General features: G+C 42.6%; 1 protein-coding gene across 2 annotated transcripts in view; it reads right to left on the reverse strand.

Annotated features, from left to right (window-relative positions):
* Window positions 1-19,071, reverse strand: part of CCDC175 (coiled-coil domain containing 175) — a 79,669-nt gene that overhangs the window by 55,750 nt on the left and 4,848 nt on the right. For both annotated transcript variants that reach the window (XM_012181753.5, XM_060418110.1), the window contains 2 exons: window positions 14,877-15,012; window positions 11,104-11,332 (listed from right to left, as the gene is read on the reverse strand). In XM_012181753.5, the coding sequence (XP_012037143.3) occupies window positions 11,104-11,332; window positions 14,877-15,012 (365 nt within the window). The remainder of the gene's footprint in view (window positions 1-11,103; window positions 11,333-14,876; window positions 15,013-19,071) is intronic.

The following is a 19,071-nucleotide window of genomic DNA, read 5'->3' on the forward strand; positions in this document are numbered from 1 at the left end:
GAAGAAATGTAACTCTGACTTGTTCAGTAGTCTTTGTTCTGACAAGATATAAAACTGTGCTGAAAACCCTGCTTTTCCAGAACAGCTCCTTGGAGTAATCTGGGAAGGTGGCTTCTGAACTAGTTCTTAGTTTGACTCAAATAAAACTCTTTTCTGTTCTTATTATAGATTGTTTATCGACTATTTTCGTTAACAGGATAAATAACAATTTTACTAAGATCAAACATATTGTGATTACCTGTCAGATCCTACTTAAATGAGTCACCTTCTTATCAAAATCAAACACATCATGGATTTGTTGGCAAGGTGAATTATCAAGAGCAAGGCAAGTGAGCAGTAAGGCCTGAGAAAGCATATTTAACTTTATATTAAAGAATTAATGAAAATATATAGTGGTGTGGTTTTCCATCAGTCATCAGCCAATTCACTCCAAGTGGCTACTCTGAATGAATGTAATCATTATCAATTATCTCTGCACTAGGGCACAGGTGCATTTAAATGAAATTGGTGATAATAAATTTTATTGAAAATTGATATTCTGTCCTCATTCTTTGGCTTAAAACTTCTCCCAAAGTCTTGTAATTATAGAAATAATATTAACAAAAACAATTCTGTTTTGTGTTAGAGGAGACTGTGTGTTTGAAGACTCTGACAGCTATAAACAGGTTTTCCTTTCTCATTTGAAATAAAGGGAATTAACAAGCTTAACACCATGGCATATGGTGTGCATTTAGTGAGCATCAATGGTTGACTCCTTAATATCCACCCTAGCTGGTCTAGCCCACTAGTACATGCATTCCCTTAGGATCCATTAGTATTCTGAGGTGGGCACTATCTTAACCTGGCAAGAAGACTTATGCCCCTGGTTGGGAAAGGTTTTCTTCTTCTATGTGAATATGGAAGCATACAGTCCAGTTGTCACTGGCAGGCATCTTGTGATGATGAGGGAAACCAGCCTTAAAATGAAAGATGGAAGAGGGATGAGCCACTGAATTAGTCCTGGAGTCTGCCCTACCTTGGGAATTCCTACTGTGTAAGATGATAAATGCCCTTACTATTTAAGCAAGTTTGAGTCAAGGCTTTTGCTATTTGCATCTGAGTACTCTAAGGCTTTTCCTTTTCTCCCAGGGCACTAGACCAAGGGTAGGCAAACTACTACCTGTGGGCCAAATCCAGCCACTACCTGTTTTTGTAAAGCCACACTTATTCATTGAATTAGTGCTTTTGACTGAGAAACACTATCCACAAAAGGAAGGAGAACCTATCATATTCTCAAATTCTCAATCTGAAGTCCCTCTGGGCTTCCTTTTAAAAATTTTATGTAAAATATATATTATGTTTTATATAATATTTATTATATATTATAATATATATTATATTCTTTATATTAAAGAATAGGAAGGGATGGGAGAGGGTGGAAACTTCTCTCTAGGGCTTAAAATGAAGTTAGAAACTCAATCTCTCAATACAGTAATATTATACATGCAAGGTATGCCAGGCACCCATCATGGTGCTAGAATCCAGCAACAAAAAGACAGACAAAATCCCTGCCTGGTGGAGTCTTCCTTCTGGTGGGCAAATGTCAGTAATACTCAGGCCACCATTGACCATTGTTTCAGCCCCAGCAGAAGTAAAAAAAAAAAAAAAGCGACATTTTTACCCCTGTAACTTCAGTGAGCCCCTCCAGTGTGGGAGTTCTGGACTACTCAGAGAGAAAGTCAAGCAGAGGGCTGGAAACAGTGGGTGAAATTAAGTCCTCTCAGCATTGTTGAGGGTAGAGAAAGAAAAGAGGAAAAACCCATTTTGGTTCTTATTATTCTGATACCATTTCACTGAAATAATAATAAATCCAAGCAAGATCTAGCCCAGTGACAGGAGCCACGGATTTCAGTTGACTCCAGAACTGCAGGGCAGGGTAACAATGGTTTCGTCCCCTGAAAAGGTCCATGGAGCTCGACTTTTACAAATTCTGGTTGGTGGTTGCAGACTGCCCAAAGGACCCCTTGTCAATGATTTCACAAAGCACCTGTTCTGAGGATGACTAAGGCTGAGATATTTACACTTTTTAAAAAAATCCATGGTTTTAGTGTAAAACTGTTTATGAAGACATAGGATAAAAACTCTCAGACCTAACTGGAACTTATGAATAGTTTTATCATGAAAAAAGGTGGTGCTAGTGGTAAAGAACTTGCCTGCTAATGCAGGAGGTGTAAAGTTGTGAGTTAGGAAGATCCCCTGGAGGAGGGCATGGCAACCCACTCCAGTACTCATAACTAGAGTATCCCAAGGACAGAGGAGCCTGGCAGGCTATGGTCCATAGGGTCACAAAGAGTCAGACACAACTGAAGCAACTTTGCACGCATCATGGAAACAATCACAAGAACCAAACTGAGACAAGAACGAAGAGGGCAGGGGACAAAGCCATGGAGAAAAACAAGATACTACGAAAACTGGTTAAACCGTAGATAGGCCCAGGATGGCAGAAAATTTGACTTTCAGTTGACCTCGAGCCTCTTTATATGCTCATTGTAATATATTAGCATATGCTAAATGAAACACCTACAAGTGCCATGACAATTTGAAAGCTGACCATAAAAAGCCAGAAAGTGGCCAGTGACCAAATTTCTGAAAATCCCCACCCCTTACCCAAAACAGCCATGCAGCTCTGGAGTGACTTTGAGGAGATAGCCCACATCCAAGGGCATAGGAGAAGCCCCAGCAAGACAGTAGGAGGGGCGAAATCACATTTAGAATCAAACCACATACCCACCGGAGACGCTCAGAGGGCTCAAACAAACCTTGTGTGCACCAGGATCCAGAGACCCCACAGAGACTGAGACAGAACTGTGTTTGAGTGTCTCCTATGGAGGTATGGGTCAGCAGTGGAATGCTGCAGAGGCAGGGGCTCTGGGTGCAGCAGACTTGAGTATGGCATAAGCCTTCTCGAAAGAGGTTGCTTATTAACCCCACCATAGAGCTGCCAGAACTTACATAAGACTGAGGAAATAGACTCTTGGAGGGCACAAACAGAACCTTGTGTGCACCACTACCCAGGAGAAAGGAGCAGAGACCCCACAAGAGACTAACTGAGACTTGCCCGGGAGTGTCCAGGAGTCTCCCGCGGAGGCGTGGGTTGGCGGTTGCCTGCTGCAGGGTTGGGGGCACTGAGTGTACCAGTGTGTGCATGGGACCTTTTGAAGGCCATTATCTTCACTAATGGCACAATAGTTTGGACCCAGGTAAATAACAGGTAGGGAACACAGCTCCACCCATCAACAGAAAATTGGATTAAAGATTTACTGAGCATGGCCCCACCCATGAGAACAAGACTTAGTTTCCCCCTCAGTCAGTCTCTCCCATCAGGAAGCTTCCATAAGCCTCTTATCTTTCTCCATCAGAGGGCAGACAGACTGAAAACCACAATCACAGAAATCTAACCAATCTGATCACATGGACCACAGCCTTGTCTAACTCAATGAAACTAGGAGCCATGCCTTGTAGGGCCACCCAAGACAGACAGGTCACAGTGAAGAGTTCTGACAAAATGTGGTTCACTGGAGAAGGGAATGGCAAACCACTTCAGTATTCTTGCCTTGAGAATCCCATGAACAGTATGAAAAGGCAAAAAGATAGGACACTGAAAGATGAACTACCCAGGTTGGTAGGTGCCCAATGTGCTACTGGAGAACAGTGGAGAAATGAACCCAGAAATAATGAAGAGACAGAGCCAAAGCAACAACACCACCCAGTTGTGGATGTGACTGGTGATAGAAGTAAAGTCCGATGCTGTAAAGAGCAATATTGCATAGGAACTTGTAATTTTAGCTCCATGAATCAAGGCAAATTGGAAGTGGTCAAACAGGAGATGGCAAGAGTGAACATTGACATTTTAGGAATCAGCAAACTAAAATGCACTGGAATGGGTGAATTTCACTAAGATGACCATTATATCTACTATTGTAGGCAAGAATCCCTTAGAAGAAATGGAGTAGCCATCATATTCAACAAGAGTCTGAAATGCAGTACTTGGATGCAATCTCAAAAACGACAGAATGATTTCTGTTTATTTCCAAGGCAAACCAATCAATATCACAGTAATCCAAGTCTATGCCCTGACCAGTAATGCTGAAGAAGCTGAAGCTGAATGGTTCTATGAAGACCTACATGACCTTCTAGAACTAACACCCCAAAAAGATGTCCTTTTCATTATAGGGGACTGGAATGCAAAAGTAGGAAGTCAAGAAATAACTGGAGTAACAAGGCAAACTTGGCCTTGGAGTACAGAATGAATCAGGTCAAAGGCTAAAAGAGTTTTGTCAAGAGAATGCACTGGTCATAGCAAACACCTTCTTTCAACAATGCAAGAGAAAACTCTACACATGGACATCACCAGATGGTCAGTACTGAAATCAGGTTGATTATATTATTTGCAGCCAAAGATGGAGACACTCTATACAGTCAGCAAAAACAAGATGGGGAGCTGACTGTGGCTCAGATCATGAACTCCTTATTGCCAAGTTCAGACTTAAATTGAAGAAAGTAGGGAAAACCACTAGACCATTTTCAGGTATGACCTAAATCAAATCACTTACAATTATACAGTGGAGGTAACAAATAGATTCAAGGGATTAGATCTGATAAACAGAGTACCAGAAGAACAGTGGATGGAGGTTCATGACATTGTACAGGAGGCAATGATCAAGACCATCCCCAAGAAAAAGAAACGCAAAAGGCAAAATGGTTGTCTGAGGAGGCTGAGAAATGAAGAGAAGTGAAAGGCAAAGGAGAAAAGGAAGGATATACCCATTTGAATGCAGAGTTCCAAAGAACAGAAAGGAGAGGTAAGAAAGACTTCCTCAAGGATCAACGCAAACAATAGAGGAAAACAACAGAATGGAAAGACTAGAGATCTCTTCAAGAAAATCAGAGATACCAAGGGAACATTTCATGCAAAGATGGGCACAATAAAGGACAGAAATGGTATGGACCTAACAGAAGCAGAAGATATTAAAAAGAGGTGGCAAGAATACACAGAAAAACCATACAAAAAAGATCTTCATGACCCAGATAATCACGATGGTATGATCACTCACCTAGAGCCAGACACTCTGGAATGCAAAGTCAAGTGGGTCTTAGTAAGCATCACTATGAACAAAACTAGTGGAGGTGATGGAATTTCAGTTGAATTGTTTCAAATTCTAAAAGATGATGCTGTGAAAGTGCTGCACTCAATATGCCAGCAAATTTGGAAAACTCAGCAATGGCCACAGGACTGGAAAAGGTTAGTTTTCATTCCAATCCCAAAGAAAGGCAACACCAAAGAATTCTCAAAGTAGCATACAATTGCACTCATCTCACATGCTAGTAAAGTAAAGCTGAAAATTCTCCAAGGCAGGTTTCAACAGTATGTAAACTCTGAATTTCCAGATGTTCAAGGTGGATTTAGAAAAGGCAGAGGAAACAGAGATCAAATTGACAACATCCATTGGATCATCAAAAAAGCAAGAGAGTTCCAGAAAACATCTATTTCTGCTTTATTGACTATGCCAAAGCCTTTGACTGTGTGGATCACAATAAACTGTGGAAAATTCTGAAAGAGATGAAAATACCAGACCACCTGACCTGTCTCTTGAGAAATCTGTATGCACGTCAGGAAGCAAGAGTCAGAACTAGACAAGGAACAAGAGACTGGTTCCAAATAGGAAAAGGGTATGTCAAGGCTGTATATTGTCACCCTGCTTATTTAACTTATATGCAGAGTACATCATGAGAAACACTGGGCTGGAGGAAGCACAAGTGGGAATCAAGATTGCCGGGAGAAAGATCAATAACCTCAGATATGCAGATGCCACCACCCTCATGGAAGAAAGTGAAGAAGAACTAAAGAGCCTCTTGATGAAAGTGAAAGAGGAGAGTGAAAAAGTTGGCTTAAAGCTCAACATTCAGAAAACCAAGATCATGGCATCTGGTCCCATCACTTCATGGCAAATAGATGGTGAAACAGTGGAAACAGTGAGAGACTTTATTTTTGGGGGCTCCAAAATCACTTCAGATGGTGACTGTAGCCATGACATTAAAAGACGCTTGCTCCTTGGAAGGAAAGTTATGACCAACCTAGACAGCATATTAAAAAGCAGAGACATTACTTTGCCAACAAAGTCCATCTAGTCAAAGCTATGGTTTTTCCAGTAATCATGTACGGATATGAGAGTTGGACTATAAAGAAAGCTGAGCTCTCATGAATTGATGCTTTTGGACTGTGGTATTGGAGAAGACTCTTGAGAGTCCCTTGGACTGTAAAGAGATCCAACCAGTCCATCCTAAAAGAACTCTGTTCTGAATATTCATTGGAAGTACTGATGCTGAAGCTGAAACTCCAATACTTATTGGCTACCTGATGTGAAGAGCTGACTCATTTGAAAAGACCCTGATGCTGGGAAAGATTGAAGGTGGGAGGAGAAGTGGACAACAGAGGATGAGATGGTTGCATGGCATCACCAACTCGATGGACATGAGTTTGAGTAAACCTTGAGAATTGGTGATGGACAGGGAGGCCTGGCATGCTGCAGTCAATGGGGTCACAAAGAGTCAGACATGACTGAGCTACTGAACTGACTGACTTGACTACCCAAAACAGAGTATTTCTCTCACCAGTTATATGAAATTACCCAAACCATAAGAACCTCCATATCCTGAGGCCGCTCCTACTTTCTAAGACAGGCCCAAATTCTGCTTGTGGAATATGTGTGTCTATAAATAAACTTGCTTTCGCTTTATTTTGGCTCACTCTTGAATTCTTTCTTTATCAAAACCAAGGATGTTCACTTGGCAGTCTGTCCCAGAGGTTCACTTCTTTTCCAGGAAGTGATATTTTTCTTTCGTGCATCAAAATCTTGATCACTGAGAGACTGTATTCCACTAAATTTTAATTAAGACACAAGAAATGCAATATAATAAATGTTTTTTCTTTCTTTATACATATACATGTATATGAGTATTTAACATAGCAGGTTGCAAGCCCAGGTCTCATTTTCTGCATTCCAGTTATGCCAGTTCATAACTATAAATATTCTCATGATGGAGAGGGAAGCACCAGGGGCTCAACAGCAATTGTCATCCTGGGCTGGACCCTCACTACATGGAGGAAAAGAAGGTTGCTGCTGGGAACACCTAAAATGGAGATAAACCTGCTTTTCCTGGAGCAACCTGAAGAAGAACAAAGAGGAACCGATCAGAAGCCATTCTGAGGATGAATTCTTAACAAGTCAGGAGGCAGTAGTTATCTCTGCTGAGCCTCATAATATTGCTGGTCTCAAAATACCAGCTTTGGGGCTGTGCACAAAAAACATGTGGCCTGCCATTTCAGTAAACAATGAATGTTGCTCACAGTCAAGTATCAGCTACTGTGCAGCCTAAGCCTGGATGGTGTGTCCTGAGGGAATTCAGGATGGAGTGAAACAAGATACTGGCCCTTGAGTTAAGATTCATAACAAAGTGAAACTGTTTACCTCAGATTGGGATGCTAATCCACATGGCTGGGACTTGAGCCCAGCCTAAACGAAAGGTACTAGGTTTCAAGACCTAATGAAGCTCAGGTTCCTGATGTCTCATCACAGAAAGAATTCAATGAGAGACAAAGAGGCAAGAAATGGATTTATTCAGATTCAGAGAGAAGCACACTCCCCAGACGGAGTGTAGGCCATGGGAGAGGGTGAGTGAGGCTGTGAAATGAGATGTGGTTAGTTTTTATGGACTGGGTAATTTCATATGCTAATAAGTGGGAGGATTAGTCTAACTATTTGGGGGAAGGTATGGAGATTTCCAGGAATTGGGCCACCATCCACTCCTTGGTCTTTTGATAGAGGCTTGCAACTGTCATGACACCTCTGGTGTGTCATTTAGCTTGCTTGAGGATCAAGGTCTAGTCACAGTTAACTTGTCTGCCATCTTGGATCCATTTGATTCTAATCTGTTTATGTTGTGTCCTTGGGCTATGTCATTCTTTCAAAAGTTGTGCCCTACCATTTCCCTCCTGTTCCAAAAGGAATTATTTCAATGAGCCCATACTCTTGCATCTTCCCATATAGAGAAAAGCACTAAAATCATTAACATGAGATATCTGTTTTTTGTGTGTGATTAGCAATAATGTTTCAATTTGGACTATGCGGTTTTTCTCAGCTCTATATATCCTGGCTCCTCTATTACCTCTTTGGGACACTTCCTCAGAACTATTTGAGAGGCCACCTTTCCAGCCTGCATTCTCCAGTAAAGTCCTCAAATAAAATATAACTCACAGCTTCTAGGTTGTGTCTTTATTTTGTATTCACGGACCTAACATTCCAGGTTCCTATGCAATATTGCTCTTTACAGCATCAGGTTTTACTTCTATCACCAGTCACATCCTCAACTGGGTATTTTTTTGCTTTGGCTTCATCTCTTCATTCTTTTTGGAGTTATTTCTCCACTGATTTCCAGTAGCACATTTGGCACCTATGGACCTGGGGAGTTCATCTTACAGTGTCCTATCTTTTTGCCTTTTCATACTGATCCAACGTCTGTTGGATCACAGAACTCTCATAAGAGAGTTCTAGAAAAACATCTATTTCTTCTTTATTGGCTATGCCAAAGCCTTTGACTGTGTGGATCACAATAAACCGTGGAAAATTCTTAAAGAGATGAGAATACCAGGCCACCTGACCTGCCTCCTGAGAAATCTGTATGCAGGTCAAGAAGCAACAGTTAGAACTGTTAGGTAGTTCGAATAGAGAAAAGGGGTCCAAAATGGCGGTGGCTAAAAGACAAGGAAGGGAAAAGCCCGGGAAAACAGAACAAAGGAAGGTCAAAGGAAGGTCTGAGGGCTGGAGTGAAGACCTCAGGAAGAACAAACAGCACTCCTGGCTAAGCCCAATTTGCATAGGGTAGGTCCAGGGGGAGGAAAAAAACATAAAAGGAGGAGCCCAAGTGCTTTCTCTCTCTCTCTCTGTCTCTCTCCACCACGGCCCCAACCTCCACCCCTGCGCCCACTGGCATGCTCCACCACTCTCTTCTCTTCGAGAATTGATTCTCCTGCTATCTTCTAAATAAAATAGAGCTGTAACACTGATTTGTCTAAGAGCTATGACATAGTTTGTTCAAAACCTGAGAGCTGTGATGCGCCGAGGGCTTTAATGTCCCTTGCTCCAAATCGTTGTGATGAGACAAAGAAGCGAGGAGCATACACTCGCCTGACAGAACCAAATATGGAACAAGGGGCTGGTTCCAGATTGGGAAATGAGTGCGTCAAGGCTGTATATTGTCACCCTGCTTGTTTAACTTATATGCAGAGTACATCATGAGAAACACTGGGCTGGATGAAGCACAAGCGGGACTCAAGATTGCAGTGAGAAATGTCAATAACCTCAGATACGCAGATGCCACCACCCTCATGGAAGAAAGTGAAGAAGAACTAAAGAGCCTCTTGATGAAAGTGAAAGAGGAGAGTGAAAAAGTTGGCTTAAGACTCAACATTCAGAAATCTAAGATCATGGCATCCAGTCCCACCACTTCATGGGAAATAGATGGTGAAACAGTGGAAACAGTGAGAGACTTCATTTTTGGGGGCTCCAAAATCACTTCAGATGGTGACTGCAGCCATGACATTAAAAGACACTTACTCCTTGGAAGGAAAGTTATGACCAACCTAGACAGCATATTAAAAAGCAGAGACATTACTTTGCCAACAAAGGTCTGTCTAGTCAAAGCTATGGTTTTTCCAGTAGTCATGTGCGGATATGAGAGTTGGACTATAAAGAAAGCTGAGCAATGAAGAATTGATGCTTTTGGACTGTGGTATTGGAGAAGACTCTTGAGAGTCCCTTAGACTGTAAAGAGATCTATCCAGTCCATCCTAAAGAAACTCTGTCCTGAACATTCATTGGAAGGACTGATGCTGAAGCTGAAACTCCAATATTTTGGCCACCTGATGTGAAGAACTGACTTATTTGAAAAGACCTTGATGCTGGGAAAGATCAAAGGTGGGAGGAAAAGGGAAGGACAGGGGATGAGATGGTTGGATGGCATCACTGGCTCAATCGACATGAGTTTGAGTAAACTCCAGGAGTTGGTGATGGACACGGAGGCCTGGCATGCTGCAGTCCAAGGGGTCACAAAGAGTCGGACATGACTGAGCGACTGAACTGAACTGAACTCAACTCAGCAGCTTCCATGACCTTCCCTGGGTTCCAAAGGGCAGTTCAAAGGGTTGCTGTATCAAGGAAGGGAGGAGATGCAGCAACAAGGGAGGAGCAGTCAGGAAACAATAGTGCAGCCTTGAGGCAAGGATGGGATTCCTCCTCAAGGGATAAACATAACAATATCTTTGAGCTCTTACACAGAACTGGAGTCCTCATCAAGTAAAGATGTTAATTAACTACTTGCTGAAGCATTTTTCCTTTCAGAGAGAAGGTCACAGTTCAATAACCTTGAGAATCATAGAAGCCATCACAAGATCACCTGATGCCAGGCCAGATGACCTCTGGATTGAAGGAAGGCAGACCCCCATGTGCACCCTGATCCTTGTCTGTAATCCTTCCTTTGACCATAAGACTCCCCCCGCCCCCGCCACTGGCTTAGGATACATAATTTTGAGGATATTAGCCCACTGTGGTTACCTTTTGTTGGCAAAGCAATAAAGCTATTCTTTTCTACTTCACCCAAAACTCTGTTTCCAAGATTCAATCCAGTGACAGTGCATAGAGGCCAGGTTTTGGCACCAGTTCCAGCAGAGCTGAACTCACTGATCCTATCTACAGAAACAGGACCTCAGAACTGTCAAAGACAACCAAATGACACAGAACCAAATTCCTACTTCCTATAGGGCTGCATATGAGCAAGGGGGCACCCCAGTGTTGCCATCATTATCACTCGTGTTCTTTCCCATGAACTGAGATGGTGGTACAAATCAAACATCTCCCCCATGGGCTCCAGTGTCCTGGAGCCTCTGCTCTATTCCTGCAGAAGATACCATGGGAACGCTTGCTATCGTCAAGAGCAAATACATTATTTCTCATATCCTGCTTCAATTCTGTACAATTCTCTATTTTTAAAAAAAATAATACCACTTACCTCTTGATTCAATTTTTCTTTTTTCTTCAAATATTCTGCTCTTTCTCTTTCTATTTGCTCCTCTATTTCTCGAATATATGTTTTTTGCAATTCGAGTTCTTTCTTCTCCGAGTTAATTTTGGTATAAGTCTCATTGATGTAAATAGTGATAGAGGCTCTTTCTTTCATTGCTTGGTTGAGTGACAGGACAATCTTTCCATAAAGTTTCACTAACTCCTCTTGCCTTTCACTAGAGAAAAAGAATCCTTCTTGACAAAAAGAATGGCTTTTTCCAGAGGGAAATTTAAAGTCTGTTTAATGAGGTGAACCACCATAGAGAGGGAAACTTAAGGGACATTTATTTTAGAGTTATATTTGTAATGGCCTAAACTTAATGCCACCCCACTCCAGTACTCTTGCCTGGAAAATCCCATGGATGGGGGAGTCTGGTAGGCTACAGTCCATGGGGTCGCTAAGAGTCTGACACCACTGAGCGACTTCACTTTCACTTTTCACTTTCATGCATTGGAGAAGGAAATGGCAACCTACTCCAGTGTTCTTGCCTGGAGAATCCTAGGGATGGGGGAGCCTGGTGGGCTGCCATCTATGGGGTTGCACAGAGTCAGACACGACTGAAGTGACTTAGCAGCATCAGCAGAAGCAGCAAACTTGGTTGAGATAAAGGACAGAAGGAAACACAGTATCCATCTTGCAACTGTTTATCACTGCCAAAGTGTCTTCAGGTCCTGCCTCACCCCAGCCATCTTCATATATCAGGTAGTTACTATGGGATATTTTGGTTTAAAGCTTCAGTTCAGTTCAGTTCAGTTCAGTTCAATCGCTCAGTTGTGTCCGACTCTTTGCGACCCCATGAATCACAGCATGCCAGGCCTCCCTCAACTCCCGGAGTTCACTCAGACTCACGTCCATCAAGTCCGTGATGCCATCCAGCCATCTCATCCTCGGTCATCCCCTTCTCCTCCTGCCCCCAATCCCTCCCAGCATCAGAGTCTTTTCCAATGAGTCAACTCTTCACATGAGGTGGCCAAAGTACTGGAGTATGATTCAAAAACCCTTTTGAACAGGCAAGTGGAATCTCGCTGGACAAAAGGTTTGATATGTAACTTTGCCGTAACTACCTTATCATCGTGAGATACATAGTTAAGCCAAAGATAGATAAACATCCCACCACTCTTCCAGTCACCTTCTGATGCCATTGTCCTGCATAGAATGTCCAGGAGAAACCTAATCCCCCTCTAAGGACGGGAATTAGGGAAGAGGGATCTGAGTCTGTCTTCACGGTTCAGAGGGAGCTTAAAATCTTATTTAAACTCTCTTAACTCCTCACATTTGTGTGTACTCGGTCGCTTCAGTCGTGTCCGACTCTGTGTGACCCTATGGACTGTAGCCTGCCAGGCTCCTCTGTCCATGGGATTCTCCAAGGCAAGAACACTGGAGTGGGTTGCCATGCCCTCCTCCAGGGGGATCTTCCTGACCCAAGGATTGAACCCGTGGCATCTCTTGTGTCTTCTGCATCTCAGACGAATTCTTTACCACTGAGTCACCTGGGAAGCCCTATCTTCTCATAGCCATAGCCAAATGAGTTTAAGAGGAGAAGTTAACCTTACATATTCATTGCTGGTCACTCCCACCTGAAGAAGACGCTAAGATTGTGAGAAACATCTGCCTCAGGAATGACAATCAAAGATTTGGGGGAAGAACAGTGATGCCATTTCTCTATTTTCCCTTTTTCAAATCTCCTGCAATGTAAAGACTTTCTTCTAATCTCCAAAGCTAAACTCTTCAGTTCAGGGGGATTGTGCGCAAAGGCTCAGGAAAATGGAAACAGGTTGTTGGTAAGTTTATTTTCCAGAAGTTAACTCCACCACAGAAAGGCAACTGAAAGAATCCCAGGCTAGATGGTGTCAAATAATGGGTATTTTGTAGGCTTAGTAGAGGAAGCCTGCTAAGAATGAAGCAAACTAAGGATTGAGTAGCCTTAAGGAAGCAAAGCAAAACATATCAAATCAATACACCTGACTAGGTATATTGAGATGGGTTGGTCTCCCAAATTCTCAGGACCTGAGGAAATCCCCTTCCCCCGCCCCTGAAGAGCTTGCATGTGCCCAGGTTTTGAGGATTGTCCAGGGAAGGGCCAGCCTGTCAGAGAGTGCAGGCACCTTGATGTACCTCTTTCTTCCCAAAATGGATGAAATAATTGACTGTAGCTTGGTGATGCTGGCTCATCAGGCAACCCACATTATGTTCACTTGTAATTGGCTTTCCATGAAGATTTCTCTAGGGCAGTGATTCTCAAAATGTGGTCAGGACCACCAGCAGCATCTAGGAACTTGTTAAAAATGGAAATTCTTGCCCTCATTCCCTAGACCTACTGAATCAGAAATCTGCAGCGGAGGTCCCAGTAATTTGTGTTTTAACCAGCACTCCAGGTGATGCTAATGTACACTCAAGTTTGAGAGTCATTGGTCCATAGGGGTGTGACGGTGCTGGCCAATTGATATGAGTATTCCAGCCTGGGCATTCGCTTCCTTGTTAGTAGTTTAGAAATTGATAGTCTGTGGTCTCCGGTGATTGTGGCTAGCATGCACCATGCATAAATGTGCACTGTATATCTCCAAGAGGGGTTAGTGTCTGCAGTCCTTCTCAGACTTGTGGTCATGCCCTTTCTTTTTCATGGAGCATCTTCCAAAACAGGTGTTCTGAGAAAACTGTCCCTGGGCCTTGAGCTCCCGCCTAATTCCTGATGCTCTGATATCTTTTGCACCAAAGCAACCTTCTGAATATTCTACTTTCCCAAGAAGATTTTTTCACTATAATGAGGGCTCTTTTAGTATTTTTCACTCTCACAAACAGGAAGTCTGACATTTATACATGGCTTCTGCAAATTTACTCATAGAGCTGAGATATTCTTCCGGATTTTATTGTTTTTTCTTTCAGAATATCTTTTCCTTCATGGAGCTTTGTAATCTCCATTTTACAGATGGAAAAGATGAAGCCCACAGAGGGGGAAGTGCTAATAACACAGCTGAAGAGTAAACAAACGAAACTAACAGGTGTCAGCTTCCATTTAATTGCAGGTAATAAATATCTAGGACTAAGCCTATCCTCAGCCCTCCAGTAGACTATACCTGAATGTCTTTAAAGAACTAATCTAGCTACAGTATACCTGGTTTGATATTATACTTGCAACACAATACCCAGCAAGATTTCTTGCTTTGGTGTTTGAGGTTTGTAAACTTACTTTTCCTAAAAATGAAATGAAAGTCACTGTGTTTCTACCTTTGGAGGTGGGTGCGAGGTAGTGTGTGACTTACACACAGTAAGTTGTTTGTAGTTGCTGTGGGAAGCTGAATTCCTTCTGAAATCCTACAGTCTCCTGGCTATGGTGGTAGAAGATTTTCTGCTCTCTTCCCAGCTCTCTGAAGCTATCACACATCCCTTATCAGCCCAGTCATCTTCTACAAGTTATCTCCGCCTCTTAACTTGCCCTGCACCAGTTCAGAGGTGGTTCAGTCAATAATTCATGTCCGATTCTGTGTGACCCCATGGACTCCAGCCTGCCAGGCTCCTTGATTTTCCAAGGCAAGAACACTAGAGTGGGTTGCTGTTTCCTCCTGATCCAGGAAATGAATCCAAGTCTCCTGTCTTGCAGGCAGATTCTTTATCGACTGAGCTACAGGGAAGATCAGACCAGAGGACAAATCCCTTAGGAAAAATTTCCCACTTTATCCCCAGACCCTGACTCCTTCAAACAAACAAACAAAAATACCTACCCTAGAGCTGTATTATCTGTTTGCAGATGGAGTATTTTCTTCTTCAGAAACTCCATTTCATCATTTATCTTTGTAATTTTTGTGTGTAGTTCAGTTATCTCAACAAGATTCACTCTGCGAGCATCCCTGACACATTCTTAAAAGTAAGTGGAAGAAATGTTACTCATTTATTCGAGAAACTGCACAATTGTAGATACTGACCTTTCAAGTATGTGTTTCTTTGAAATATTCTTCTAAGTATGTTCTGGATCAGAAACCTCTCCCTCACCCCTTCGGACCCTCTCAATCTCACCTATCAATTATATCCCTAATTTCAGCTGCTGCTATGGTCAGTGACCAGCTTTCTGTGAGCTCTGCACAACTTTAGACTGGTGCAATCTGACAGCTCCTGATTCCTGCCTGTCCTATCCACTTCTCAGCTATCTAGGACTTCCCTGTCACCTCTACTATGGGACATCTTCAGATACTCACACCCTCCATGTACGTGTAACGCAAAATTTGGGAGATGTGGCAAGCATGCACCAGTGGACTGCCTGGATGTTCCCGAGAAGGGGGTACCACTGTGTCCTGGGGGCATATTCTCATACTTAACTAGTTGCTGTCACCAGTAGTCAGTATCATACTGCCTCCATATTAGCTCTCCCTTCTTCCTGCTTTGGTTCCTTATCCCACTCTCATCCACCTGGACTGTATGTCCTAATAAAATAATAGTGCAGGGACTTCCCTGGTGGTCTAGTGGCTAAGACTCCATGCTCCGAATGCAGGGGGCCTGAGTTCCATCATGGTCAGGGAACTAGATCCCGCATGTAGAAAGTAAAAAAGATTCTCAATGCTGCAATGAAGATTGAAGATCCTGAGTGCCACAACTAAGACCTGGAGCAGCCAAATAAATAGAGTATTGAAATTTAAAATAAATAAATAATAGTGCAAAAGCCACTGCTTTCGGCTCTGCTTTCTGGGGAAGCCAGTGTGTTAAAAAACTAAATTATCCATTGATAAATAACATATCTGTGTAATCACATAAGGCTTAAATCACAGAAGATTTCAAAGGATCACCTCTGTGCTTGAGAGATAAATGGTGAAAATACATGAATTTTTGAACTGTTGTTTAAAAATGAGTATTGGGCTATCCATTTCTATGCAACAAATTCCCTGGAAACTGGTAGCTCCCCTGAGAGAACTAAATTATTTCTTTCATAGGTTATAAGTTAAATTGCCCATTGTAGCAGGGCTTCTCAAACTTTATGTCTTGAATATGCATATGTATCACCTGGGGGGTATTGTTGAAATATAGAATTTGATATAGTAGGTCTGAGGAGGACCTAGAGACTCTGCATTTTGTAACAAGCTCCCAGGTGAGGTTGATGCTACTGATCCAAGGACCATACTTTGAGTTGAAAAGCTTTATAATACAAGGCCAATTAAATTTATTTGGTTAAGTATTTTATGTGTATCAAAGAACTTATAAACTAGCACAGTATTTCTTTTCCCTTCTAAAATATTTGTCTTGCTTATAAAAGTAACTGGAAAGTAAAAAAAAAAAAAAAGAAAGAAAAAAGCAACCAAAGAAAATAAAACAGAAACATTCTTAATTCTGTCTTGAGCACAGATTCTTCTAAGTTTTATTTTTTATCTGCATGTAGGAGTTTGCTGGATTTTCCCTGTCAACTAACTGAGCATACTGTTTTATAACTGACTATATCTTTCAGAGTCTAATTGGGAGATAGAAATCTCACATTGAATAAGGAAGTTTTAACAGCAGGAAATTATTAACTATATCAGAGAATTAGCTCAGTTGGTAAAGAATCTGCCTGCAATCCAGGAGACCTGGGTTTGATCCCTGGGTTGGGAAGATCCCCTGGAGAAGGGAAAGACTACCCACTCCAGCATTCTGGCCTGGAGAATTCCATGGACTACAGTCCATGGGGTCGCAAAGAGTAGGACACAACTGAGTGACTTTCACTTCACTTCATTTCAGAGAATTAGAGTAATGAGAGAATGAATAGTAAGAACATAAGGTGGCGCTAGTGGTAAAGAACCCATCTGCCAATGTAGAGTGTAGGTTCGATCCCTGGATCGGGAAGACCTCCTGGAGCAGGGCATGGCAACCCACTCCAGTATTCTTGCCTGGAGAATCCCATGGACAGGGTAGCCAAGTGGGCTACAGTCCATGGGGTCGCAAAGAGTCAGACACGACTGAAGCAATTTAGCACAGCATGCACAGAGGACTCTAAAGAATTCAGCAATACCCAGCACAAGGAGCAGCACTATCCCGAAGGCTGAGATAGAGCGCCTTCTAGGAAACAGCACCTCCAGTCCCAAGATCCAAACCCCACTGAAGAGGGCTGTGGATCATTGGATGGCAAAGAGCTTCATGAAATGCTGGGTTGGCAGAACTTACTAGAAATATGGCTTCTGGGGGCACTGGGGAGACCTGTCCACAGGGAATTGCTATACTTCAGAACTCACTGCAAACAGTGCCAGAGAAGCTTCACAGGGAGGTGCTGCACTGGTAGCAATCCACCAGGAATCTGCCCGAGGCCTGTGGGTGGGAGCTTCCGGGCTCTGAGGGCTGCTGCACGTTGCTGGGAGAAGTTACCTGCACTGCAAGAGCTGGCCAAGCTGAGCACACCGGAACACGGAGAGAACCCCCTCTTCCTCCAGTGTCCCTCCAGTGCCCTGTACTAACAAAGCTTAACACTGGGCCTGCTGGCAAAGGGAGAAACTTACAGGACCCAACTCTCTTATGAAGGTAGATTCGGAGCTGCAAGGCAATACATGGATAACTGGAACAGCTACTTTAAAAATCTTTTTTTTTTTCCCAGTTTATTTAGACCACTGTTTTAGGTTGGGCTCCCTAGAAAATAAATTTTTAAATTTGTATAGAGCTGGGGAACATCTCCTCTGAGGAGCTAAGAGTTGCAGAAGGGTGGAGGGTTTAAATGATAAGGAGTTTTAAAGCTGCAGTGACACTTCAGAGTTATTCTACAGTGATGGAGGGAGGCAGACCTTTGTGCTCCCTTGGTGACCAGTCACTGAATGTGGGCAGCCCTAGGGGAGGGCGGTAACTGGAGTGAAGCCTTTCTCTTTTGTCAAGGACAATTCCTGCAGAGGAACTGAGCTATGAGCTTCAGCCAACACTCCTGGCAGCTGGAAAAATAAAATTGGAGTCTGATCTTACAACAAATACAAAATTTAACTCACTATGGATTAAAGGCCTAAATATAAGAGCTAAAACTATAAAACACTTAAAAGAAAACATAGGTAAAATCTTCATAACATTGGATTTAGCCATGATTTCTTGGATATGACACCAAAAGCACAGGCAACATGTGAAAATATAAACTGGACTATGCCAAAATTAAAAACATTTGTGTATCAAAAGTCATTATCAACAAGAGTGATAAAGTAGGCCATTGAGTGGGACAAAATCCTTGCAAATTATACATCTGAAAAGGGGTTAACATCCTGAATGTATAAAGAATTCCCACAGCTCAGCAATAATGAAGCAAATAACCTAATTAAGAAATGGGCAAAGGAAATGAACAGACATTTTTCCAAAGAAGATATACCAATGGCCAATAAGCCCATGAAAAGATGCTCAGCATCACTAATCATTGCTGCTGCTAAGTCGCTTCAGTCATGTCCGACTCTGTGCGATCCCATAGACGACAGCCCAACAGGCTCCCCCATCCCTGGGATTCTCAAGGCAAGAACACTGGAGTGGGTTGCCATTTCCTTCTCCAATGCATGAAAGTGGAGAGTGAAAGTGAAGCTGCTCAGTCGTGTCCGACTCTCAGAGACCCCATGGACTGCAGCCTCCCAGGCTCCTCCGTACATGGGATTTTCCAGGCAAAAGTACTAGAGTGGGGTGCCACTGCCTTCTCCGCACTAATCATTAGGGAAGTGCAAATCAAAACCACAAGAGACAGCAATTCTTATCCAGTAGGGTGGCTGTTATTTAAAACAAAACAAAAACAGAAAATAGCAAGTGCTGGCAAGAATGTAGAAAAATTGGAATGCTTTTGCATTGTGCAAATGAAGGTAAAATGATGCAGTCACTGTGGAAAACAATATGGCAGCTTCTTGGAAAACTAAACACAAAATTACTGTATTACCACACAATCCAGCAATTCCCCTCTACATTTCTATCCAAAGAGTTGGAAGGAGAGACTTGAATTGATATTTGCACCCC

Source organism: Ovis aries, chromosome 7, assembly GCF_016772045.2.
Source record: "Ovis aries strain OAR_USU_Benz2616 breed Rambouillet chromosome 7, ARS-UI_Ramb_v3.0, whole genome shotgun sequence".
In the NCBI taxonomy this organism is placed as follows: domain Eukaryota; kingdom Metazoa; phylum Chordata; class Mammalia; order Artiodactyla; family Bovidae; genus Ovis; species Ovis aries.